Source organism: Echiichthys vipera (genome assembly GCF_963691815.1).
Source record: "Echiichthys vipera genome assembly, chromosome: 16".
NCBI classification, from domain to species: Eukaryota; Metazoa; Chordata; class Actinopteri; order Perciformes; family Trachinidae; genus Echiichthys; species Echiichthys vipera.
Window position 1 is genome coordinate 9124898 of NC_139841.1, and position 27950 is coordinate 9152847.

The following is a 27950-nucleotide window of genomic DNA, read 5'->3' on the forward strand; positions in this document are numbered from 1 at the left end:
TGCACATACACTTCGTCATTATTTAATAAATTGCCTACTTCATGCAATATACATCTCTGCCGTTTCTACGCTCTTATGTAATGCACTTTTAATTGTGTCCTTGTTCCAAGGTGCTATAATGCTCATCATTTTATGTTTCATACAACAAAAGTAAAATGAATCTTGGAAGCATGTCCCCATTTCAGTACCACTGTTGACATGAACAACAAAAACACGTCATTTTTGTTTATTGTTACTGTACAGTACAACTTGATTCTGCACTGTATGTTGAAATGTTACATTTACTGAGGTGCTATTATTAGTATCTGCATACTGCACCTGTAAACAGTTTACATGTAGAAAAATACAAAACCAGACACCACTCATCAATATGTGAGAGGGAGAGGATGAAAAACAAAAACAGAACAAGAGGGGCTTCATACCGTAAAGCTATAGTACCTTTTGGTGGCGAAGAACTGAACAGAATAAGGATCAATAAAGGCAGCGTGAAATGACCTCAGGGAGTTGCTGCTGCGGCGTTCATGGGGATGAGAGGAATTGCACATATTTTCTTAAAACAAAACTAAAAACAAAGTTCAACAGTTCCAGTGTCCTCGCTGTTTTAAAAGCTACATTTGTATACATCAAGTGCACTTAGCACAGTCCACAGGAGGAAAACCAGGAAGAGCTGCATTAGCACCTCCTGATGTCCTCCTTTACAGAGAAGAAGAATGTCCATCACAAGCTCCTGTAGGAGGTGGTGGGAATCCAGATTGTTTAAGGCATGCATTCACAACAATGTAGAGCCAGGAGACTGTCATTTGGGTGGCTTTCAGTATCAGCCGGCTCTATGTGGAAATTTCAGAGCTGGTGTCTCTCACAAAAATAAAACATGTGGCAACGCGGTCTGCGGTCAGCAATCAGCAATCAACAGCAGCACTCTTCAATTTTCAATTGCGTTAAAATGAGACAAATACATCGACAGTCACACAGACATTCAGGGGAGCAGATGTGCTTCAGATTTTCACTGGGATTAGTTTCCCACAGAAAAGTGACAATAGGTTGTGATGCTTACAGCACAGTATGGATGAGTGACATGGTTCAATTAATAATAGTTTATTGCACTGCTTTGTTGAATACTCGATTCTGATTGGTCGATTACTGCATTCCGTTTTAGAATCTAAGACTGCTGCTATGGACACAGTTCGGACTCTGGAGAACTATTTTAAATCATAAAAATATTTTAAAATCAATATTTTGGGTTGAATTTTTCATTTCTTTAGTAAGTACCCTTGTAATAGGAGGTATATTATAGAGCACGTGGGTCATAATTGCAAATTAAAGCTGCACTAAGTGAAAAACAAAACAAGAAAAAACACCAGAATTTGAGTGATACCCCTTCATGCTGCGCTCCTGCTGAGCCAATAGGAATGCTCTCTCTGCCTGAAATCACCTGTGATTGGCCAGAGTCTCCTGTCACGGGCTAGATTTTCTAAAGTCTGAAAACAGAGCCAAGAGGAGGTGCAGAAGTCTAGTTTTCTCTCAGACTACTTGAATTGCAATATGATGAAAGATTGTTATGGATTTTTTTTTTACCTAACAACACCAAAAATAACTACCCCAGGTTTAACCACCTTCATTATTCCTAACATATCTAATGTCATCAACATATGACACAATATGCAAAATCAGATAGAACATAATCACTGTGAATTGTGTTGATAATACTGAAAGTTAAAGATTATCTCCCAGCCCTTGCACACAGGCAAACAAAGATGTCTGTGACTGATCATTTCACACAGGCCCTGAATCACAAATTGACTTGAAATCGTTGAGTTTGAGTGAAAAGAGACCACACACACACACACGCACGCACACACAAACACACACACGCATGTCAATGCAAATTGTAAAAGTGCTGTTGTGCACATGTGTGTTTATCATCTGCACTGACTAATTTCAGAGGATTCTCAGCTCACTAAAAGAGAAAAACAACATACAGTCTCTCTCAGACTGACATGACGATGCCTATCACATCAGCATCACATCTCAAAACGACACACATTTCAAACCTCAATTCGTCAGCTCTGCTAAAAAAAACAGTACATTTATAGAGCGGACCTCTGTCAGTGCGTCACATAACAGAAGCAGGGACTCTGTGAAGTTTTTCAGTTTGCATGGCTGATTGTGTTGCTTCAGAGATGAGATAAACGTGTACCAGTGATGACCACAAGAGGGAAGAGAAAGGCTGCAAAAGTACTGCAGTCCTCATATCCAGCTGCAGGAGAAATCCGCCTCATCTGCACCTAAACTCTCCGCTGAATACAAAACTGGTGCCACAGCAAAACCTCTGTTACACGAGGCAACACATGGTGGTGATGGTGGTGAGACATGTTTTTTTTTATCTGATGATTTCTCTTTTCCAAAAAGAGATCAGTGCACATGTTCCTCTATGACATAACATAAATGTAGGGCTGGACAATAAATGGATATAATATATATATATATTTATATCTATACTATACTATATAATATACTATATTGTGATTTGAAACTAGATATCATCTTAGACTGGATATCATAAGTGTAAGTGTCTCATTGTGGAAATATTTTTGATTTTCTCTATATGATCTAGCCCTACATTAATGATTTTGCCAATAAACAAATTCTTTTTCACAAATTAAAATGTAAATATTCTAATTGGTCATGTTGATAAATCCCATGTTTAAAAATAAACCGACTTTAATGTGACTATATATTTATATAACTACAGTATTTTGAAGTGTTTTTTTGTTTTTAACTCTACCTCTGTTACAAGCTGCAGTTAACTGAGACAATATTTATCTTTAACGTCACCATGTGAAGGATTCAAACTACAGTATTTCTGACTGGAAACTTTTAGTGGTATTTAAATAAAAAAACTGGGTTAGTCTCAATTTTCCTCAAAACACTTAAACCATCAGAATAACTTATAGATGCTATAATCACAGAAGAATCCTACATACAGGGGTTTTATAATAGTGAAAGCACCACCTCTGGCAATACCTTCTCCTTTAAATATCTAGCATGGTGCCAGCTCTGACCTGCTGATGATAAGGACAACAAACGGACAGCGGAGGACCACAATAACAAGTGCACAATCGGAACAAGACTAAAGAAAAGGCTGACGTTTGATCTCGTCAAACACGAGCCTTCAGTAGGCCCAGATAGTTTCCAAGGCATCACAGATGCAAAAAAATCATCAAAAAAAACCAAGACAAACAGACTTGCCTCTGCCTCATGAACCAAACATGTCCACTCACCGAATGTTCTAAATGCTGTATGATCCAAAATACTTCTTTTAGGCACAGTGATGTTCACCCGTTCTGTCTGACACTACCTGACGGGACATGAGGTGAAATAAAAACTTATATTCGATATAAGATATGATCCCTTTTTTAACTCATTCAAGGCCAAAGAAACAATCAGGGGTGGAGTTATCGTCCATCCTCTTTCACCCTACGTGTCTCTGTTCTGATTTGTCGAGAGGCGAATGCAGACAGGTGTGGGGGGGAGTGGCCATGACGCTTCATCACCTGCTTCTTCTCTACTGTCTACTGTTGAAGCTGGAGTTGGCGCTACTGCAGCTTTCCTCGTAGGTGGGTGGGGGCTCTATAACACACAAAGGCACAAAAAAAAGAATCAGTGATATAGTTGAAGTCCCATGTCTCTGTCAAGTCCCTGACGTGTCTGGTGTGTGTGATTGTTTATGTGACTTAAGCCAGGTGATTGTGAGATTACTTGGGTTTGTCTTATTCAAATATATCTATAAGAAGAACATATAAAAACAATATTAGCCAGGATTGAGAGACTAACCATGAGGGTAGTCCCAGCTGCTGTACTCTGGAGGGAGGATGAGAGAACAGGAAGTGGGGACAGGTGTCACGTCTCCCTCGGTGAAGAATGGTATGGTGGCCCCGGTGGACACACAGAACAGGGGAGCGGACGCGTCGGGCCGCCTGTGGCTGGGAGGAAGGGCGGCGCCGGGTGCGTGGCTGAAGGCGCTGGGGGACATGGTGACCGGCTGACCTGAGGGATCCTGCTGAGAGTGACTCTTGGTGGGAATCTCCTCACTGGCCATGCCCCCTGCACACAGACCTTCCTCGGGCTCCTCCTCTGCAGGCGGGGCGCTGGGTGTCACACCTGCTGCCCTGGGTGCGGTGGAGACAGTGCTGTGGACTGGAGTGGAGGGCATGGGCCGCGACGGAGACAAGTTCAAAGCAATGTTACCAATGTAGATAGGGAGAGTGACGACTGCGTCTGGAGATTTGAGTGACACCTGTAACACAGACATGATCAAGTGATAAGATAAGAGAATAGGCTTTAATAGGGCTACATTATTGTTTTTTTTTTTTTTTTTTAGTCTGGGCATTTACATAAATACGGAAGAAAATCAGATTTAAAACATACAATTTGAAACGCAACCACGTTGCAGTTAAGTCATTCTGTTTCAGTTACTGTTTTCCTCACTTTATATTACCAGAATTTTCAGAGCTGTGAGAACCTCATCTACTGCAAACTACGGTGGAGACACAACTGAACTTAATCTAAGTGGAAAGTGGTCAAACCCTTAGTAAATCTGGATTGTTTCTATACTAAGAAATAGATTTAAAAAAACTACAAAGAATTGATTCTACAGTACTAAAATAAAGAAGGGTCTGTGTATCCAAAGTCTGATTATTATTATTATTATTATTATTATATAATCCCTTTGTTCCATAGAGCTCCATTGTTGCCTAAAAACTGTTAAAGCACATCAATGAGCCACACTGTTGCACCGACTGACATGTTCCTTTATTATCATGAACACACACATCCGTTATTCTGCTGCTGTAAATACTCACTACAGCACCAAATGTGTACTACTCCGCCACGGAAAATAGTCCCCAACTAAATGCACTTTTTACTCCTTTTTGAGTATCAGTACGGACTAAGAAAACATCTTTGTTTGGTACAGATCCTGACCTGAATGAAATAGTCGATGTCTATGAGGCTGCAGCCGGCCATTGCTGACTGAGGAAGAGGAGGGACGATGATCTGCTCTCTCCACTCTGCGTGTTTTCCTGCTTTCACTCCGGCCCCCTCCACCTCTGCGATGGTCCGCAGGTCGAACACAGGCCGCTTGGTCTTATAGGTCACTTTCTGGGGTGAAAAAGTAGTACGCAAAAAGATGTGACTACAAACGACCTAAGCCACCTCTAGCTTAATGGGAGGAAAAGTGTTCCTTTGAAATGGATCAAGAAACCCTACATTATTGTTATCTTGAGGTACAGAGAGATTTGATGTGCTCCCACATGAAAGGACTACTTCTATGATTTTGAGCTTATGTTTGAAGCTTCAGAGTCCCAGCAGAGATTCATAATACATCCCTAAATTGGAAATTTCCAGGGGGACGTGCATACCGGCTGTGCTCATAAGAATGGGATTTGAGATATGGCAAAGACTATGAAGGCACAGATGTGTTTCTCATGATGTCTATGATCTATTGCACCTGTTCTGTACTCAACACCTGAAAAACTAAAATACTTTGTGAGAAAAAACAAAATCATATTTCCTAAGCTGACTCACTGCAAGTTAGCCTATTGAGAGAAAGGTGTGGTGGTAAAAAAGACATAATTAATACAGATTATATTCTACAATCTACCTGTATGAGACTGGCCAGCACACATCCCGTGTCCTTCCCCGACTTGTTGTGGATCTCAGTGGCTAACTTGATAACCTGCCCTGGGATGTAACCCTTCAGGTCACTGCGAGCTTTCAGCATCAGGGTCCCCGTCTTCACCAGGAGGTAGCTGAACTTCTTAGTAGTAACAGCGTAGCTCGGATGCTGCAGAGACAGAGTCGCAGGCAGGATAAATGTTTGTTTGTGCGCTGTTAGTAATTAAGAAGTCTCGTTGTCTGATGCTGTGCTGATGATCTATTCCTGCTTGGTTCCAGAGTATGACGAAAGTCTGACAGTTGTGATGGGAAGAGAGTAAATGATAAGTAAGTAAAGCAGGGGAGTAGAAGAGGACATGAATTAGATCCTACTCTACCATTAAATCAAATGAACCTTAACCAACAAAATGCTGATCAAACAAAGAGATACTTTACAGCATTTTAACGTTCTCTTTTCTCTTTCTGTTTGGGATACGATCCAAAACTTCTTCACAGAACACAACGGGGACATTGAAGTTTGTTAGGAAACAAATGAGTATAGAGATGATTAAAAAGTAGGGACATTAGTGCAGTAAACACTTACTTCAATGTTAGGCACCTCATTGAGGTTGAGCAGGTTGAGTAGGTAGAAGCCCCTCTGGGCTTTGTAGTCTTTAGAGAAGCGGGGTGTGTCGATGACAGCCCTCACACGATAAATAATCTTCCCAAAGGGTCCCTCAAAGGAAGTCGGGGCAGCGACTGAAAAGAAATTGTTAAACAAATCGTTGTTTAACAAAACCAAGACTAGAGATGCACAGATCCATTTTTTTAATGATAAATGTACTTAATATTATTTATTAACAAATAACAAAGTGTAGATTAGCAGCAAAAAGAAATAAATAACACTTCCATGTAAAGTGCACTGCAAAGAGATATTTTAAAATGTGATACAAAACCCTAACCGCTGTTGCAAACATAGAATTGAAGTGACTAGATCACTGTAACTGTATTGCTAATTATTCAATATCGGAGCTGATATCTGATCTGGGTTTTGGATTGCTGCATCTCTAACATAGACACATGTTGTTACAGCTTTGGATGTGCATACATATTGTAATATTGTTTTTTTATTAAGATAAATGATATTTTAAGGGGAAAAAAGTGCAAAGGTCAAGAATATGAAAAGTGATTAAAGAGACAAAGGATTAAAGAAAGGAGAAAAAGGACAAGAGAAAAGACAAAGTTCTGACTGACCCCTGCACTTTTGTTCTGAATGGAAAAAAGGACAGAGGAAAAGGCCGGAGGGAAGGAAATTGTAGGAGAGTGAGATAACAATTAACTATTTGGGGAGAAAGCAGCCCGACAGACAAAAGGAAAGAGATGTTCAGAGCCAGAGGAAAGGAAACCAAACTCATTAGATTCAAATATTTGCATATAAATTCCCAAACAGGATGGACAAAACGGTGATTAATGCATTATCAAAAAAAAGCTAAGCCACTCTCTCACTCTCACTCTCATGTGTTCCTTTTTCCACTGATCCTCATTCAGATGTAAATGTCAGTGAGGCAGGAAGCTGCTGTAGGGACAAATCTGCTGCTGCTGCTGTCAGTAAGAATTAACCAGGAGATGTGGGTTAGAGTTGTTTTGTCGCAGAAAGCGTGATAGCAACAACAGGACTGTGGACGGACCGACAGAGGGCAGACAAGCACTAGACTGACTTTCCCTGGAGAAACACCACACTGAGCTGCTCGGGGCTGCTGAAAGTGGCCGAAGATTGTGTGGTCTGACTTTGAGCTCAGGCAAAGACCTCCCTCTGACTCTTTGACCCACATTTCAACAAGCATTGTTAATTTGCAGGTCGAAAGACATTTTGGCAGTCGACTTTGGTGATCTCACTTTTTTTGCATGTACGAGATGCCTGGGCAACTCTAGTATAGGTTGCCGTAAAATTTGGTGCACAGCAGAAATTAATACTGACCCCTGACTTTTCATTATCAGGCCCAAGTTTAATTAATACTTTAACAAACTAAACTTAGATGTGAACATTGTACAGTACCGGATTAATATCAGTATGTTAGCATTTAGCTCAAAGCATCACTGCGCCTGAATACAGCCTCACAGAGCTGGTTATAGACTATACACTCACTCCAGACAAATCAGGTCCGAATGCGTTCAAAGCTTTTTATAGATATAGCACACAGCCGGAGATTGTCCATGTCATTTAGGTTCCTGAAAATATCTAGACATTACCTGAACTAACTGTATGTGAGAACGCAGTTTCTATTTGAGCCTATACAGCAGGTCTTTGCCCAGAGAATTCACGTCAGTTTTTCCTGAAGCCAGACAAAACATGACAACACTGCGTTCATGCAAATAAGCTCCGCTGAACATCTTGGCACCTGCGAGGGCACACCGTATTGATGACGTTTCTATCATGTGGCTGCGCAAAACAGAAAGAAAACAAACATCAGAGGGTGAAAAGAATCATTTCCACAAAGATGCCAACGGAAATGGCAGAAAGATGACAAGACTCAGGTTCTGTTCGTAAAGGCAGACGCCAAAATCTTCAAATTCAAGTAACGGCAAGAGACACCTTCGCTTATGACCAAATGACGAGCCAGTTACTTGACTGTAGTGTAATCCACGTCATGTCCTGCCTCCTGCACGCCCCAGAGTTCTTTAGTCTTCTCTGGATGTCTAAGCTACATAAACAATATGAATCAGTTCCTCATTACAAGTTGAAACAACGGTTATACATCTAAAAATGTTTTATCCTAATTTTAACCCGCTTTAGAGCTTGACCTTCTACCTGTAAATCACTAAATCTATATTTACTTGACATTTAAGACTTTTAAAGTAACCTTTATTCAAAGTTTCAAAGTGTTGATGTCCCATGAATGTAGTTCTGCTAAAATTAAATATCTGGATTTAGATCTTAACTTTAGAGGTGTGCAGATCAACCAAGGGACGTTTTATCTGCTACATGGAGAATAAGAGGTTGTGAGGAGGAATCGTGTTTGGAGTAGCACATATTTGACTCACACACACACACACACACACACACACACACACACACACACACACACACACACACACACACACACACACACACACACACACACACACACACACACACACACACACACACACACACACACACACACACACACACACACACACACACACACACACACACACACACACACACACACACACACACACACTTTGTCTGACAGTGATTTGTCTGATTTGAGTATAGCAGCCAACACCTTCCTCCCAGCTCAGTAATGTTTTATGCATTACTCACAAGATGACTGGGAGGTTGCAAAACGTCTATATGTCTGATTTATCCCACATTCACATGTAACAGGTGAAGGGAAACTCAGTAAAGATACTTCACAGAGTCCATACTACCCCTGTCATCATGCACACAATGAATCACTCCCTCCTGTATGTATTAAGTGCCGTTCTGATAAGATGCCATACTGTCATTGCTTCTGGGAGTGTAAGATGATCTCCAGATTCCGGATGTTTATTTTCAAAATGATTAGCAGGATATTTAAATTAAGAATTAATAAAGACCCCGGCATTTTCCTCCTTGTCCTTCCCTCTAGGGAACTCCACCTCCCTGCTACACATGACAAACTTCTTGAGAAGCTCCATGGAATAAAGATTCTCCCTTTAGTACAGAGAGGTGTTTAACATTCTCCCCCATGAAATATTACAGGCTGACTTTAGGGGAAAGATGATCTGTTTTTAATGTTGTTTGGATGTTGTGTTATCTGTTTGATTGTCTGTTTGATCTCTTTTGTTCTTCTCTCGTCTTGTATCTCGTGCCTTTGGGAATGAGGCCATCCACCATTTCATGCAACCCTATTCATCCATCTAAGTGTCCTTGTACTGAGCTTATCTCCGCCTACGACTTCCTCCTCTCTTTGAATTCCTTTGTTCTGACCAGGCCAGAACACCACCTGATGCCTCGACTCTAGACAAATGAGCTGGGCTTGTCAGAGGAAATTCTGACTACTTCTCCAAACTACCTACTTATGAGCATCAGCAGGATGACCAACAACCATCTGAGCCGCCCTCCATCATTAAAAAGCTCCTGATCTTCTCTCTTTCCTAACAACTTTCATCATTTTGACTCATTTTATAGCTTTTCCTCATGAAGGGAGGATGTGTTGCAGGGCTGTTGTATTTGGCATTATTAGTTGTTTTTTTTAAAGATTATTTTTGGCAGTTTTTCACACCTTTATTATACAGGACAGACAGAAAATGGGGTGAGAGAGAGAGGGGGAGACATGCAAGAAGGGCTGCAGGTCAGAGTCAAACCCACGGCCGTTGCCTCGAGGACCTTCAGCCTCCTTACATGGGGCGACTGCTCTAACCACTGTGCCACCAGCCGCCCCAGGACGCATTAGTTTTAGGTAAATTTACGATATGAAAGGTCCTCAAACACCTTCATAAGTGGTAAGTGAACAACATATAGAAAACACTGTAACCTGTATGTTTCTTCCTTACATTGTCTAAACCTTCTATCCTGATATGGGTCATTTAATATCTTGATCAGCATGTTTTATGATAATTCATGAATAAATAATCAATATGAAATAACCACATGGTAAAGCCTGGTTTTGTATACTCCTTTGTGAATTAAATACTTGACAAATTCTCAATTTATTAAGAACTTCAGTACAAAATGAACATACAGTGCAAGGATGATAAGGTAAAGTGTCATCCAAACATCCTTTTATTATAAAACCAAAACTGCAATTTTCAATGATTTTCCCTCAGGTATTTTAGATAACATACAGTATACTGAAGTTTGAGTCAATGTACTCATTATTGTCAGTTTGGACTACGTAATTGTGCATAATTATATCTCAATATACGATTTCATCATGATAAGATTCCATTGAAAGACGATTAACTATCATATGGAATTATGATGATAAGCCAGAACATCAGCGTAACGACTGCATTCATGCATCCATGAACAGCGTGAAGCACTTTACAACCCCTGTCATTCACCCAAGCACACACCTTTCTACAGTGACGGGTGCAGGGCTAAAATGCAGGTGCTGACCCTGCACATCTGTAACAAACATTGTCTTGCTCAAGGACACTCGGACACAGAGTTAGGAGCTGTGCCCGCATTAGTTTAATGAAAGCGCTAGAAGTGCTTTTTCAATATTTGTGGTTTTGCACGGTCTCTATCTCTAGGACCAGCTCTTTTGTTGCTCAGTGTTCAGTAGTGTGAATCCTGGTCAGGCACAGAGTCTGGAGGTTTTTTTTTAGAACATTTCTTCAATTCACTTCAAATTTAGTGTCATTACACTACAACGAAACATTACTTGTCATACCAAGATAGTGCAACCTTTACAAGATATTTTTATTTAATGATCTTACACATATAATTGATTTTTTTTTAGCTAGCACATCACCGTGATTCTCTTTAATTATATGTATATTCTATGATGGTTGATGCTGATGTGTTTTCATATCCAAAAATTAGAATATTCTCAAAGAGAATAAAAACATCATAATCATCATCACCTCTTTAAATCCTGTGTTAAAATTCAGGTTGGCTCGTTCTACCTAAAGACTTCATGTGGTTCAAGTCTTTTTTTAAAGACATACACGAGCAGCCTATCATCTGTTTGCTGTACCAGCAGGGGGCAGCAGGAGACACTTGACTCTCCAATGAGCCACTTATTACTACATGATAGTTAATGTGCCCTGTGCTGATGCTCTCAAGTCTGCGGGCCTGAGAGGCTGGGAGGGCGAAGCATGGGGGCATGAAGAGCAATTAAACAGTGACTGCACAACAGGAGAGGGAACTAAATATAACCCATGCCCCCCCTATGATTCAGCCCACGCTTTAGAGAGTGTTAGAAAGACAGACACTGCACTGTGTGCCCTCGCAGGTGCCAAGATGTTCAGCGGATCTTATTTGCATGAACGCAGTGTTGTCATGCTTTGTCTGCCTTCAGGAAACACTGTGGCATGTGGAATTATCACCATCGGCATGTTCCTCCCATCTCTTAAACATTAACTATGTAATGATCTTTCACACACAAAAAGCATCACAGACCAAAGGCTTAGGGCTGAACACTTTGTAAGTACACATGCTAGAAAAAGTCCCATGTTCTCAGATGTTATCACACCTGCATGCTTCTTTTACTGACGTCATCTGGACCTCTGAAAGCAGGTTCACGAGAAAACAATTATGAGAACAGAAGGCGTGCGTGCCCCTGGCATGTAGGAATGAGGTAAAACGGCTCATCAGCTTTAATCCCACACTCACCTGGAATGAGAAACTGGAAGGGGAAACTGTGTTCACCTGCCGCCAGGGTTCCTGCAAAAACAAGAGGAAGGTTTATCAGTAACACAGTTGATATAGACTGAAAAAAATGCACATGACACTTAGGGGTGTAGATATAGTTATAATTCCCAGGGTTTGTGGTTGCAGGATTGTATTTATATCGACCTCACATATCCCTCAGTAAACACTAGATGTCCTGGGGGGATCACCTACTTCCCAGTGGGTTGGAATTTCTGAGATAAACATGCTTTGTTGTTCAAAGACAGCCGAGCCGAGATGGCTTTTGTTGTGAGTGAAACTAGCAACTGAAACCAATCAGCCAGTGTCAGAGGGAGCGATAAACTATCGGCTGGGTAAACACGTGTAGCTGGCAAAGTTGGAGCATTTCTCAGCAATGTTAATCAATGATTTACAAGCATAGTGGGGCCAGCAGTGATCGACCCAAGACTGAGTACATTCCTCGGCTCTGTTGAAACATCTCATTGGGCCGAGTCTATAGATTGCCTGGTTTGGTTCTATATTTGTCTTTTCACACATGCACTGCAACCCGGAAGTTATCTAGACATTATCAGGAGGAGCTGTATGTGAGAATGCAAATGTCCGAATCAGTGAGTTTGGACATTAAACTGACTTTACCCTGACCCTGCCAGCTCCCAAGTACAAAGACGGTGTGATGTCCAACTGAGCATATGAGCAAGGCAGGTCATTGTCATTCACAACGAGCGAGTGGGCATATTAACATTTTTATCATGTGGCTTATTCAAAAGAAAACCAACATCAGAGGGGGGAAAAGAAGGGCGATTTACATGAAGATTGTAATGAAAATGGAGGGACGAGACAATGAGATTCTGTAACTTTTGTTAGAGACAACTGAATTCAAGAAACGGTTAGAAACTTGGTGATTACTGAAAGCTCACGGTGTAATCTGCGTCCTCCCTCCTGCTCACTCTACCCAGGCGCCACCCCTCACCTAAATGCAGTATTTCCAGTAAGTGAAAATGTGTCTGACCCAGACAATTTCCTGTTGTGTGCTGCATGTGTGAAGGAAAAAAGGGCTAAATAATTAAAACAGCTGGGCACTGTAGTTTTTAGCAATTCTTACTTAATAATATTTCCAGCTAGGGTATAATACACATACAGTGAGCTAGGAGCTAGCTAGTCTTACATTGCCAGACCTATCTCCACTGAGCTGGACAATGGTCTGGTGCACAAGTAAACATTCTGGGATAGGGAAAAGAAAATGCCCTGTCTTGTTTGTATATCTTTAAACCAATCATAATCGCCTTGGGTGGCACTAAGCCTGATAGAGGAGATAGCAGAAGGGGAGGAGAATGCCTGGCATCCAGGCTTTATATCCACATTTCCTGTAACAATAAAAAAAAGAACAATGTGTGTGTTCATGGTAATGCAAGAACATTCAGTGCAACAGTGTGGTTCATTAATGTGTTTTTAACCATTACAACAATGGAGCTCTATGTCACAGAGGAGTATATACAGACAATACTTGTTAGCATCATCATTTCAGTGTAAGTTTTCTTTTCATAAGATTTTGTCAACAATAAGAAATATGTAGTCATATAGACAGCCTTATTCTTTAAAGATGTTGGAATAAAGAAAATGTATTTATAATCTCATGTAGAGAAAAACAGCAGAAACTAAACAAATACATTTTCACACATCAGTTCAATCAAGTAGCACAGCAGAATAAGAATAAAACTTGCTTAAGTGCCACAACATCACACTGCAAACTTTGCATTACTGATATTATCAGACAACACAGGCTAAAGTGAAGCAGGCCTCACTGTGTTTTCAAAAGCATATGCGGCGTTCTGAGGATCTCAACAGGAAGCGCTCTGAAGTGTGAAGAGGCGTTTTGGAATAAAACAAACATTTGTCATACCTCACATGCTCAGCTAAAATGATAAGAAGGGCCTTTCCATCCCTGTCACACAGAGAGCACCTTGGGAGGCGAGGTTATTAATTCTCCAGATGAGCTGACAACCCAATTAAATTCTTCTGGACAGCAACACGTCTCACCTCATTAGGGACGGGCACAACTTTTCCGAAGTGAGAGTTCATTTGCATCATGTTGACTGCTTGAGGAAGCAGTCACGCTCTCTGTGCTGTGCAGGTGCAGCTACGTTATATACTCAACTGCAGAGAGCCTAGCTAACACAGGGACAGGCAGAACATCAAGTAAAAGGAACATGAAAGAGTAACGTAAAAACAACATAAAAAAAGGGGTAGATAACCTTATATATTATAAAGAGCAAGTTGTTAGAGCTGCACTCTATTAGATTTATAACAAGGTTTGTCATAATTAATCTAAAATATATTGACAGATACATGTCTTACTTTTCGCAGCGATAACAAAAGAAAATACAGAATTTTATACATTGCACAAGGAAATGCTAGGTCTCAAGATAGTATTGATAAAGAGTTATGATAAAGTGAATAACTTGCAAAAAGTACACCCCATTTTCATTTTATATACAATAACTTCCATGTCACACCATATGACAATTTTAGGTAGTAATTGGTAAATAACTTCATAATCCAAAACAAAATCTAAAAGACCATGTCTATTGTTTGGAAAGCTAATAATTGGAACAACACAGTTGAATCATTGTTCTTCCTAATATTTGAAGTTTATAAAAAAAAACTTTTTTTCAGGCTCATATGTCAACCACCCATATATATATATATATATATATATATATATATATATATATATATATACATATATATACACATATAACAAACATATATGCACTATGCAAAACAATGTTGCAAATGGCTTTACTTCAAATGTGCAGTTTGGTGATTTAATTAATTCTCAAACATGATGCCAAACAAATACTGTGTGTAGAAAGTTGTGTGAAGTATCATCACTGGAAACGTAAAACGTTGAAACAGGAAACGCCACAGTGAGTCCGCCTCAAGCATAGTCTAAATATAAGGCTGTCAGTTTATAGTGAAACCACAACCAAACAGCAGCGGGGGGGGGGGGGATCCTTATTTCCTGAAGGTCATTAACTGAGAAAAGTGACAGTATGAAGAGTGGATTCTGACATCACTGGCCTTCACTCCTCCAACTGCCAAGCATCTGTGGCATACCACATTATCAGTCAGCCAAAGTGAGCGTCGCTTGCTTTGTGTAACAGCGTGTGTGTGTGTGTGTGTGTGTGTGTGTGTGTGTGTGTGTGTGTGTGTGTGTGGTGGTCTTCTGTCACCCTTCCTGTCTCTCTCTCCCTGTGCCGCTCAGCCCTCGAGGGCAGAGCAGCCCATTTTCGGAAGAGAATGGGATCAGGAAAAATGGCAGAGATAAAGGGGAGCACAGAGGGAGGGTGTGTGATGAATTATTTATGTCCTCCTCCTTTAGGAGTGTGGTGTGCCTGGTGTTTTACACTATACTGTGTGCGTGCTGAGATGTTGAATGAATGTTCAATGAGCTTCAGACATGATATTTCTCATATTGATTATTACTCCAAGGTTTTGCACACCAGTACATCTTGTAGACAGGTGTGTGGGTTAAGACACATGAGTGAAAGTTTTTGTTTTTCTTACAGTTTGGTTCACTTCACCATATTTGGTTTTGTGTTTTTTACCAGAACGATACTTTTTCAATACTTGCATAAGTAAACAAACCTTTTTTTTTCTTTAATTTTCAGAAAGACACCAAAGAATCTTGTAAAAAATGTCTGACCTTGACTTGGCTGTTGACTATATTCATACTGACCATTTGGCACCCTGCAGATAACGTGTATGCTTTTATATTCTAAATGTTTAAACAAGACCTGTGCCCATGCACCATTCAGACCAGCTCATACACCAACAGGTCTGCGTATTACTATGTGAGGCAGGTTTGTTCATGTTTGTGCCTGTTGCTTCATTTAAAGCAACCCGAGTCTCCTTCAAAGCCTAAATTTCACTTCCCTGTTTGACATTTGATCCACAGTAACTGAATTTCGGATAACATTCGCATCAACTGGGGCGAAATCACTTCAAACACTGCCGCCGTCAACGCAGTATATTTTGTAAACAAAACCAAAGAAGACAGTTCATTCACTTTCCCATGAATAGCGGGGGGATTTGGTTTTTGGTTTATATATGACCATGAACAAGTGGGTACTCTTTTCAATCAAATCAATTGTTTTCTTTAGCTTGCAAAGCTTTGTTTTCAAAATAACTTCCTCACTGAATTTACATGGTTGTGATAGTGATAATGACACGTTCAAATCACCTAGATCCATAATAAGAATGCGAGATTGAACAGAAAGGAGGGAAAACCTCATTTGTGAACTGGATATCAGAAAAATAAATATTTCAATACTAGAATAAATACTATAATATAAATAGTAATTTAGAATGCAAAATATCTGCAGGTTCAACTTCAGAATCTTATTTGTGCTTCAACAGGTGCAACTCCCTGCCAGCTTTTGCCTGGGTGCGGACCTTTGAATCCGCCCACTCCAGAGAGTTTACTGAAAATGGAAACAATTCTGTCTGGTAACAGGCATTCCTAGTTTATCAACAGGTGCAACTCCCTGCTAGTTTATCTTGAAAAAGGGCAGAACGTCAAGATAACAACACAATGTTGACACGAAACAGAGTTACACTCTAAACAAACGGAATGAAACAATACCTTTTATTTTAGTCACAAGTCATACTGACATTAAAGGGTCAGTTCATCCAAATCACAACCTGTTTCCGCTGCCCTAAAAGGGGCAGGTAGTTATTGCAGGTTTAAGGCTATGTTCACAGATGGTAATGTGTTTTTCAGATAGAAAGCATTTTCGTAGAAGCATAAAATGGAAACAAGCACTTCAACATTCTACATATTCCAGCCACACCTTTATAGACTAGTGTATACCACATGGTGAAGCACACAGTCCTGAGAGTTAAACATTGAACTGCTTCTTGGTATTTTAACCATAATGGATTACATGCTCCAATGACTGCCATTAAGTCCCACAGTGCAAATTTGCATTTCCAACACATTTCATGCGTACATGGCACATTTCACCTTCTGGCTGTGGGCTGTATCCGCAACAATTACAAATGATTGAAGATGATGCTCACAACTAAAGGTCCTGTAAGCTCTCGTTTCCGCGGGTGAGCAGGGCGTCGGTGCAACAGGGCAGAGGGTACCCAGAGAGAAAAAAACAATAAACCCTGTCCTCTGTGGAACATGTCCAAGCCTCTGATCAGACACTGCTGGACACTGACGACCATGCCTCACCTCGGAAAGGCGGCATGCAGAGAGGCCGGTTGGAACATCACTCCAGGAGACTGCTACTCTGACTGATTGAGGCTTTAACTCCTCACGATACGGCTGCAAAAACCTGCTGCTGCCATAGTGAGATTAAGCCTATTGCAGCACATTTCCCATAAACCAAATGAGGCGAAAGGCAGCAGGTTTCAGTCACGTCATAGAGTGTTGTTGTGACATTTCAGCGCTCTCAGGGGACAGGGATGAAACCGTTTGTTTCATATATAGGATGTCATCTGAGAATCTATGTTAGTCACCTGCACACAAGGTTTCATGTTTAGACAAGTTTCACTTAACTTATATGCAGCCATTTGTTCCCAATAACTGTAGTCAGATGGATTATTAACTTAGCCTTCAAGTATTTTCATAGTGTGCACAAATAGGAATGAAGATCAACAGCTGCCTAGAAAGTTATTTATGCATCAAATTGGGCAAAGCATGTAAAAATAGTGGTCATAGAATAAAAATGTGTAAAAATTAATTAAAAAAGTCTGTACATTAAGGTTCCCATTCATGTAGTCCGGCCTACCGGATGTACAGTGTGGGTATAAAGCCTGACATCTGCTGAATGTGGCTCATACGCCGGATGATAGAACCCTTACGGAATCTCTGCTATCTGAGGGAAATTTTAAGGTTTAGCCCCCGCCCAAGACAACTGTGAGAGGTTTAAAGAAATGCTAACGTCGCCTATACAAGAATGTTAAGAATACTGCAGTACTGGAGTACGCACCTGTGTGTTTAGATGAGGCCAACCAGCAGAAAAGCTAAAATAAAAAATCATGTCATCACCTTTGTCAGCAACAGACAATGTGCTGTTGAAGTACTGCTCCTCCAAAGTACATGAGGCGTCATTCATTTTGCTGGAGATCCCACATGAGCCCTGACAGTTCACCTTGATGGCTGTGGAAAGAGGAGAGAAAATCAGTTACTCTATGGTCTTGTTTTATATGACCAACAAAAATGCTACATGTAAACACCTTTTGGTAACTTGCCATGTGAACTGTCACTGTGTTTAATTTGTCTTCACGTTTTAAACTTAGTTTGTAAATGACAGAGAGCTCCATTGTTGAAAGAGAAAACTTGTGTCATGCAAGAGCAGCCAGTTTGGTCACCACAATGTGAAAAATACAGACCACCACATATAATACACTGATTAGCATGAGAATGACTCTCTAAGATGGATGCCTCACTTAATCATAATAGGCCTCGCCTCTAATGCTGGTCATGTGCATTCTGCTGTAGTGGTTTATAATCACAACAGGGATGTGAATGGTGTTTCTGTCAACAGATGGAAGAGAGGAGGAGAGACTTTATCAGGGAGCTGTGAAACTAAAGAGCTTACTGCTTTGGATGGAAGCACTGATCGTCACCTGCAGAATCATGCTACACTTGCGTTTACTGGGGTGATGCTTGTGGTGATGTAAAAGGTTAAATAAAGCTGAGGTCTTATCAAGATTACTGACAATACGTAAGAATTCACAAATTCTTGACTCATAGACTGTAAAGATAGAGATAGATGTAGCTAGGTCTGAAAAGTGAAGCCAAAGCGTAAGTGCCTTAAATTCTTTCTAATGTCCAGCAGGGGGCGACCCCGCTGGTTTCAAAAACAGGTCTGTGTGTATGGTGACGCAACAAAAATATCTCATATACAAAATAACATTTGGTTGTTGTTGATCTTCACCAAAAAAGAGCGAGCAAGGCTTTTTTGAAGATGCCAGTGGCACTTGTGAAGCACTATGGTTATCTGTGCAGCTGCTTAGGGTACAGCTAATGATGCTATCTCCCGCTAACAGTGATTCAAAGATGAAAAAGAGGACATCTGCTTTCTTCGACACAAAAGCCTTCAAAAGTGTACACGGGTGCTGGATATGTTCTATGACAGACACAAGTCCATCAACAAGGAAAATAATCAAAGTGAGCAGCAGAGCAGGTCTGTGTGAAAACAGCCTCTCTCTCTCTCCCTCTCGTCTTTCTGTTGATCTGTCTGTGAGGAAATGAAATCTCTCTGATACACACACACGCACACGCACACGCACACGCACACGCACACGCACACACACACACCAAAACTGTGACAGAAGCCAGGGGATTAAACAGAAAGATGGCGCAGCCTCTGTATTATCTCAGTATCCTGATAAGCAGACAGTCAAACAGACCGATAGGGCTAAGTATAGTTCCAAATGTTTTGTTAGTGGCTTCAATGTGACATCTGAATGTCTTGTCTGCATCCTTTCAGGTTTTGCAGATATCATTTTTGACACCATTTTCAACATCTCAGTTTAGCATGTGAGCATACTAAAATGGTTTAATTAGAACTAAACACAAAATAAAGCTGAGGCAGATCAAATTCCATCAATATGTATTTATCTGTTCAATCTACCCAATACTTCATTCAAAAACGTGACCCTGCTGGTGTTGCTAAAAGAATAGTCAGGGGATCACCAAAGTCAGTCTGATTCATCCTCTGGTTACCATAGATATATTTGTGCAACTGTTAATGGCAATATATCCAATAGTTGTTGGGGACATGGAAATCCCTAGAGCCATAATGTTAGCATGACTAAAAATCTGTTACTTGCAGCCCTGCAGTAATATCAAGGTACAAAAACATCCGGTCGATTTGCGACATTCCCCACAATGGTTGAATACATGCAGAGATATTTTGCAAGACTGTTTTCGACAACAGACATGATTTGACCACTTCTCTGTGATAACAACACAAAAAACCCTAATCACAGTCTCTAAGGTAAAAACAAACAATCATGCCTCAGACTGTGTTTGACCAATCACAGGATCATCCACACTGGATCCTGTGCTGGCATCAGAGAACACACACAGTCACTCTCAAAGTGACAGATGGCTGAGCTCTCCACACCAGCACGACTGTTGGCATAGTTTGGGGGAAGAGGGAGGAATCTTTGCTACCGGTAAAAAACAAAATCTGCAGCTCACAAAAACACAAAACAGAGCGGTGTCCTTCAGCCATGCAGACTAACGTCCGTTTTTTGGTCATTAACTACCCTGCAATCTGCTCCTCCAGCCATCTGCCTTCATTCATGAGGGAGAATAATACCTTTTATATCCAACATTAACACACCCAGTGAGCTTTCTAGAGGCATCACACTTGACAGAAGCAAAGCAGAAGTGTGAAGTAGACAAATATAAACAGAGAGAGAAAGCCATTAGTGCGACAAGATATTGTTTACAGCTGTCTGTTGTGGAAAGTGAAGAGCTCAGCCCATGAAAGGTCAGCACAGAGGTAATCTGTTAATATCCCGGGCAGCAGCAGCAGCAGGAAGAGCGGCTGCAGCACAGCTGAATAGTGAATAGTTGTGTCATAAGAGATGGGCTGCTTTGGCAGAGAGTGGCTGTCTGCGGCTGAATAATGGGGCGGCCTCTACACAGACACATGGAGCCAGATGGACCAGGAGTAGTGATGATGTGCTTGATGAGACGTACATACAGACTATGTAGATGATATGTCGTAGCGCTTCATCATGGACTCCATGAGGACTCCTGACATTGTCTGGAGTTGCGGTTATACTCGTGTAAAAAACAACAACAGGGGATTGTTTGTGTCAGATACGTTTTCACCTACTGCAGATACTCCATTTGGTTTAGGTAAGGCATGGCACCTGGGTAGAGCGTGCAGGAGGCAGGATGTGATGTGGATTTCACTTTGGTGATGTAGTTCGGTTTGTAATTTGGTCATAAACAACCAAGTCTCTTGCCATTTCTTGAATTGAAATTGTTGGGTCTATGTAAATCATAAATAAGTCATAGAGTGTGGTCTATACCTAAAAAGTCTGTAAAGTGTGACCTGAGAAAACTTTTGTAATGATTCGGCACTATAAATAAAATTGAATTGAATTGAATTGAATTGAATTTGTCTGACGAGCTTGTCATCCCTCCAGTTAGACGTTTTTATTGCCTCAGCCTCAGATTGTTTTCTTGCGATTTTCTGAGTCACATAATTGAAACATCATCGACATGGCCACAGACTTGCCAAGAACACTCTACACAAAGAGTGGCTCTTTTCACACACAGGCTCATTTTGAGATTACACAGCCTATGTACTAGGGGGCTGGCAGGGTAAACACAATTTGTGTTGTCACATACAGATCCTCCTGGTGTCTAGATATGTCTAGATTAATTTAAGATTAGCAGCGCATGTGTGAAAGGGGCTATAGTTATGCTTCCAGATCCATCCAGTTCCATCATCAACTGTTGGAATGAATGTTAAAAAGGACAGAAAAATCTGACATAATCAAAAGAACATTAATAACTGCGATATAAAATGGCATGGTGGAATAAAGGGACGTAATAGTGTGTCGCATTGACGAGTGTGCTTTCTTTCGTTCTTCTTCTTAAAATAAGTTTCACTCATATAGGTTTTGTATGTTAAACATTTGCACAAAAACAAGTAGATGAAAAAGTGCCTTATGACAACTGACAGCCTTTTTATGCAAATTCAGGAGATTAATCTAACTGACTTGACACTTACAGATGACAGGGGTATGGTCAAATACATCAAAAGAATAAAACCTTAAAGGGGACCTATTATACTCTTTTTCAGGTGCATACATGTGTTTCTACTAGAACATGTTTACATGCTTTAATATAAAAAAAAGGAAAACACTTTCATTTTTCATACTGCTCATGGCTGCTGCACCCTCTGTCTAAGACGCACTGTGGCAGCAGCTGTCTCTTTAAACCCCCCCCCCCCTCCCGAAAAGCCCAGTCTGCTCTGATTGGTCAAGCACTTCCTGGCCTCTGCCAAGGCAACCAACTCCAACCAAAGATTTGCCTCATTATTTGAGACTTTGGTGATGTTTAGCATGAACATCCGACATTATAACCATAAAAGAAATAAAATAAGGAAAAGCATAATAGGTCTACTCTAAAATACAATATAATAACAATATGAGATATTATTACTTATATGTTATGGCCACATTTAGAAATAAAAGTTTTTGGGGGCAAAATGGGGACCAATGTGGTTATTGATCGTGCCCAACCTGTACCACTAAAGTCAGTTTTCAAACCAATTTGAGGCAAGATAAAGTCCACGAAGTTCCAGATCAGTACTAAATTTGTGATCTACAATGCAAGTATATCCTTTACAAACTTGAGAAGCTGAAAGACTAAGAAACTGCAGTGTGAGCTCAATTAATATTTGGTTTTGTGAAGCTGACAGTTTCCAACTTGTCTACACACCAGCAGCTACGGATCAAACCTTGGTACTGCCAGCACCGGAATCTGCACCCGGAGCCAGCTCTCCACAGAATAAACCACAGCCTGAGGGAGACTGATACTCAGTAGTAAGAGGAAAGCCAGCAGCAGAGCATGCTCTGACTCAGCAGCTGCCTGGATTTGTTGCCAACACACTGGAGTCTGTCCAGGTCCTCTCCACGGTTCAATGAGAGTGTCTGTAGGCGTAGATGATCCTGGTGCTACTACTCATTAGACTTTACGCACTAGACTGTGTGGGCAGACAGATTCAGGAGAGGAGATGGTGTCTGTGACTCTGGCTGCCTTAACTTGCTGTGTTGTATTGTATCAAAAGGTTGATCCCTGATGTGATGTGGGTTATAGCAGGGTGTTAGTGGGGTCATGTAGGATGTGGGTGGCAGTCGAAGGTGTGGTACTGATGAGTATGTGGATAATACAAGAAGGTGAGATTATCTCTTTTGTGTCATTGTGTATCTTTAAAGTATCACGTTTTTTCGTGCACTTGGCTGATCGAACATCCCATAAAGACAAACATAAGGTGTCATACAATCAGAAACTCATGCTAAAGGCAGCTGGGATGTGGAAGATGTGGAGATTGCATTCCTTAAAAATATTTTAAATATAGTTTGAAGATATGGTCGAAGGACAATCAGGTCTGTAGTCACTGAGCTCAGAGGCACTCAACGTGGCCAGCATTGGTACTTGAGTGTCTGGTTGGAAGTTACTTGTACATCAGTACTGTCTGTTTTTAATGCTATTGGGATCACTGCTGTGTTTCCTGCTGTTTCGGGTGTTTTTTCATATGATGATTGTGTCTGTTTTAATTTACTATGACTGATTTTTGATCTCTATAGCCTGTGCATTATTCGTAGCTTATTGTGCATTGTCCCAACTAAATAAACAATAAATAAAATTACAATACCTGACTTTTGGTACTGAGCCACTTACCAAATTGCTACTTTTACGAAGCCTTACTGTAAGAAATAAATGCTTTTTTCCTCCTCCATTTTACAAAAGAAGCCAAACTTTACAAATGTTAAATGTTGTCTAAATATAAGTAGCCAAAGAAGAATGATTTGATCAAAGACCAGACATTGAAGCCAGTAATTAGCAGCTTTTATACTCAGTGCTGATGATATCAGCACCACAAAAGTATTTAGGTTGGATATCAAGCTCTACTGTACGTATACCATGGCCACATTTGGTCAAACTGTCATGCTTTTAACAGTGTGTTTGTTGTCAGTTCAACCCGTGTTTAGGTCAACTGCAACTCAAGTAGCAACTGTAGCATGTCTTGTTGCCATGGTTACATACAGTTTAGAACAGTGGTTCAAATGTTGAGCAGAAAACTTGACGTCAGGACTGGAAAATATATTGATATTGCTATATGAGACTAGCTAGTGTCTTAGCTTTTGGATTGTAATATGACATAAGTGTTGTCTCTTCATGGTTTTGAAGGCAGCATTACAGTAAAGTGATGTAACTTGCACCAATACTCAACCCTCTAATACCACCACAATATCACATCACAGTGTCTGGTCAAACATATCATATTTGATTTTCTCCATATGGTCCAGCCCTATTTGATGAGTCCTCCTATGCTATTTTATTAGACTCCTGTCAGCTGATTTCAGCAGAAATTACTATTTTCCATTGACATTCTATATATTAGATGGAATATTTTGGGGATATTTTTTTCCTCACACTTTTTTGGTAAAGTCATTTATGCCACTCCAACTTTTCTCTTCGACCTCTCCCTGTGCAGGAATTTAGTTCTTCAGGGCATTCTTTCCTGAAAATGTATGCCACTTACGCAATACTGTTGTTTGCTCTGTCATCAGATTTTCCAAACAAAGAGAAGCTTTATTTTTTATGATTGAGTTTATTTACAGAAATCATATTTGCACACCTGCATGCATAACAAAAGTAAACATTGAGTGAGAAAAATGACTTTAGCAACATCTGTTTACTCTTCACAGAAAAAAGGCGGAATCTTGGTTGTGCGTCAAATCCATTAAGTCAGAGCTTGCTGTTTGTTGCATCAGGACATGGGAATAGTTAGTCAGCTTGGGGGTAGGTGGGGAAGCATGTAGGGAAGCTGGGCTGATAATGTCATTTCCTTATTTACACTGATTACACTGAGTCCAGTTTCAGCTGATGGCTGGAAGCACAAAGGAGCCTCAGTTTGTTTAAGGTCCGAACTTTATAAGAACAAAGCAGAATGAGGAAACCCCCCCGACCTCTCAGACAAAACACCAGAGGAGAACGGTCTTTACAACGACTAGGATTTCATCCTGAAGTGGCTCTGGAGTGTGAATGAGATTAGAAAAGGCTCGAATGACTTGAATTGATCAGCATTCCTCACATGCCCTAAAAGGCTCCTCGGACGTCATATATACATTCCAGCATAATGAGGCCCAGAGACTCCCAGAGCAGTGTTTGTGTGATAAAATTGAATAGTTTTAAATGGAAGCGTCGAATGAACAACTGGTCGAGGCAGATTTTTGTCACTCTGCTTTCTCATGGGGGAATGTTGGGTTTCTATAAATTATAGCATGATAACTGAAGGGTCAACATTTTAAACCTGGGATTCTTCTAAACACATGAAACATCTCACACTGATGGAAGTAATGAATGCACTTCTGATCGCTGTATGTGAGAATGAAATGTTCGATTCAGGCGGACCAGGCATCGAACAGAGTCTCATCTCCATGTGAGCCCGTATATGAATACAGCTGCTCATTCTTCAGTGTATTAACTGAGAATGACTGGCCATGTTGATGACATTTCTAACACGTGTGAGACAAAAGCAGAAGAAAACACACCCCCAACAGTGAAGAATAAGGTCGGTTACACAAAGACGACAATGAAAATTTCTAACTGGACATACAACGAGAACTTCTTCCTGTAAGGGTCAACTTCAAAGTCATCAGATGAATTGAAAGAATGTCTAAAGACTCCGTTGTTTATGACCAGATTAAGAACTGGCTCTATCGGCGTATTGGAATCAGCGTCATGTCCTCTCTCCTGCACATTCTACCTGGTGCCATATCTTGCCTAAATCAAACAGAGTATTTCCAGTAAGTGAGAACGCTCTAGACTGTCTCCTGACATTGTTTGGGGTTTATATGTGAAAACAGCCAAATCTGATTTGACTGACAAAATGGGGGTACAACTGGGGCGGCCGGTGGAACAGTGGTTAGAGCAGTCGCCCGATGTAAAGAGGCTGAAGGTCCTCGAGGCAGCGGTCGTCGTTTGTCTCTGACCTGCAGCCCTTTGCTGCATGCCCCCCCCCCCCCCCCCCTCTACCCCCCATTTCCTGTCTGTCCTGTATAATAAAGGCTTGAAAAACTGCCAAAAAAATAATCTTTATAAAAAAAGGAAAAAATGGGAGTACAACTGAAGGACAGAGAACTAAATATTTCTAAAACCCTTTGTTAAAAATCTTCCTAGTATGTTCCACAAGCCCCAGAGGTCACAGCCTTCGCTCTGTACAGCAGAGTAATCCGATGCTACACTTACTACCTTCATTAAATCTTTAAGCGCTGCAAACAATTAGTCCTTCTCTCTTTTCATTCATCTCCCTCCCTCGTCTCCTTTCTAATGCTTCTCAGTGAGACACCTCAAAGACAGCCACCTGATCTTATGATCTATTAGTCCTGACTGTAAGGGAATCCCCTCCAGCAGAACAGAGCCTGAGCTGTTCGTTCAGACATGTCCTGAGTTACCTCTCTGTTAGATCAGCAACAGGCAGAAATGCTGCATTGAGAAAGTCTTCAATGAAGGAAATATAAAGAAATTACTGCACGGTTTCATGTAGGAACTAAGTAGCTACAGGGACTACATTTGGGAACTACACACAGCCACTAAATGTTCATTTATTGCATTTATAAATGAAGATTCAAGAAGCATGGAGATTACAGCCTTTTGCTGATCTTCTTTTCAAGAGAGACCTGAGTATGGCAGGGGAGTGAGAAGACACAATACATAAGAACAACAACTAGTGCCTGCTTGCAGTCTGAATGATGGCTGTATAAGTTATACTGTACTGTAGCAGTCTTGAGGTTTGGGTGTTTTTAATACTGCAAACTTGATTACAATAGTTCCTTTCCATTAGGAAAGTATTTTAGTAAGGGGCTTCCCAGGCAGCAAGAAGCTCAGTTTCTCTGGTCGAACTGTCTGGAAAGTTCCAGATTTCCAGGAAAGGTTGCTGGAAAGGTTCCAGGAGTCAAATGGACCCATATGTTTCCTGCATTTGTAAACTTACTTGGCTACCATCCTTTGCTGTATCACACCTGTAACCTTGAGAATGTACATAATGTGTGTTGTTGTATGTATATAAAGACAGACAACACATCTCCACCTTCTACCACTGTACCAAAGTAAAATCAAAATATCCTGGATATGGGCCCTGCCATCTTAGTCATTTGCAACTAGAGTATGTGCAACAGGGAATGGGCAGTGGAGCTGTGAGATCCAAGTCCCACCCAAATAACCGCTCGATGCAAGTCAATCACAATGTCAATCATGACTTTTCAAAAACAAACTAAAAACAAACAAAATAAAAGTTAAGACTTGAAAACTCATCAGCATGATAAGAGCTATCTAAAATGACAGAAACCATCTCTGGGAAAAACATGTTTGACTGGTATTTTATTTTTGTTAGTTTGGCCCATGTCCCACCACTGACATGGAGATGGCAAGGTTCTATGGTACAGATCAGTGAAAAAATCGTAATAAATGAGTGGAGAAACATAAAACAAATTCTTCCACAAGGGCTCTCTGAGTGGTTTGTTGGGTATGAAAAATTATATGAATCTTATGCTCTGACCTGCACAGGCACCAGATCTCCACCACCATCATCAAAACAACAAACGAGGGAATATATTTAAGAAGAATGATGTCCAAGCTTTGCTGACGAGCTTTGCACACTTGACTCAGATCAGTTAATATGTGTTTGACTTTAGGTGCGTACACATCTGCATGTAGAGTACACAGAAATCCCTGTGTCCGTTTGCATGCATGTGTAAGAGGATTTTCCGTGCAGGAGTTACATCATAAAACAACCAGCAGACGTGTAATCTGCACACTTGATCCCACGTTACCCTTCATGCTGTGAAAATCACTGCGTCAACCTGAAGAAGTCCAGACAGATGACCAGAGGAGACACTGTGTTCAGTCTTTGAGGACAACAATATAGTCACATAGGCTTAAGCAGCTAGAGTATCACATGGTTTTTATCAAAGCAAATTCTATTTTTCTGGCTTGTCGCACAGCACAAAAATTTGAACATTAGAATTGACTATTGATGAGCTTCAAACCTGGCGGATTTCTTTTACATTTTGTGCTATACGCTTATAAGGAGCATTTTAAGATTACAAAAGAAAGGTGTAAAAATGTCAGAAAGGTAAGAATTGCTTCAAACAACATGTAGCAAACATTTTATTACTCATTTCATTTTATAGA

The 27950-nt window shown here is 40.6% G+C and overlaps 1 protein-coding gene across 1 annotated transcript in view; it reads right to left on the reverse strand.

Moving 5' to 3' along the window:
• Positions 1-295: 295 nt before the first annotated feature.
• The window catches only part of arrdc1b (arrestin domain containing 1b), a 37134-nt gene continuing 9479 nt past the window's right edge, over positions 296-27950 (reverse strand). The window contains exons 2-8 of the mRNA XM_083929224.1: positions 18042-18152; positions 11963-12013; positions 6260-6414; positions 5663-5845; positions 4984-5160; positions 3835-4297; positions 296-3630 (exon numbers count right to left, since the gene is read on the reverse strand). Coding sequence (XP_083785350.1) covers positions 3566-3630; positions 3835-4297; positions 4984-5160; positions 5663-5845; positions 6260-6414; positions 11963-12013; positions 18042-18152 — 1205 coding nt within the window. The 3' untranslated portion in view covers positions 296-3565. The remainder of the gene's footprint in view (positions 3631-3834; positions 4298-4983; positions 5161-5662; positions 5846-6259; positions 6415-11962; positions 12014-18041; positions 18153-27950) is intronic.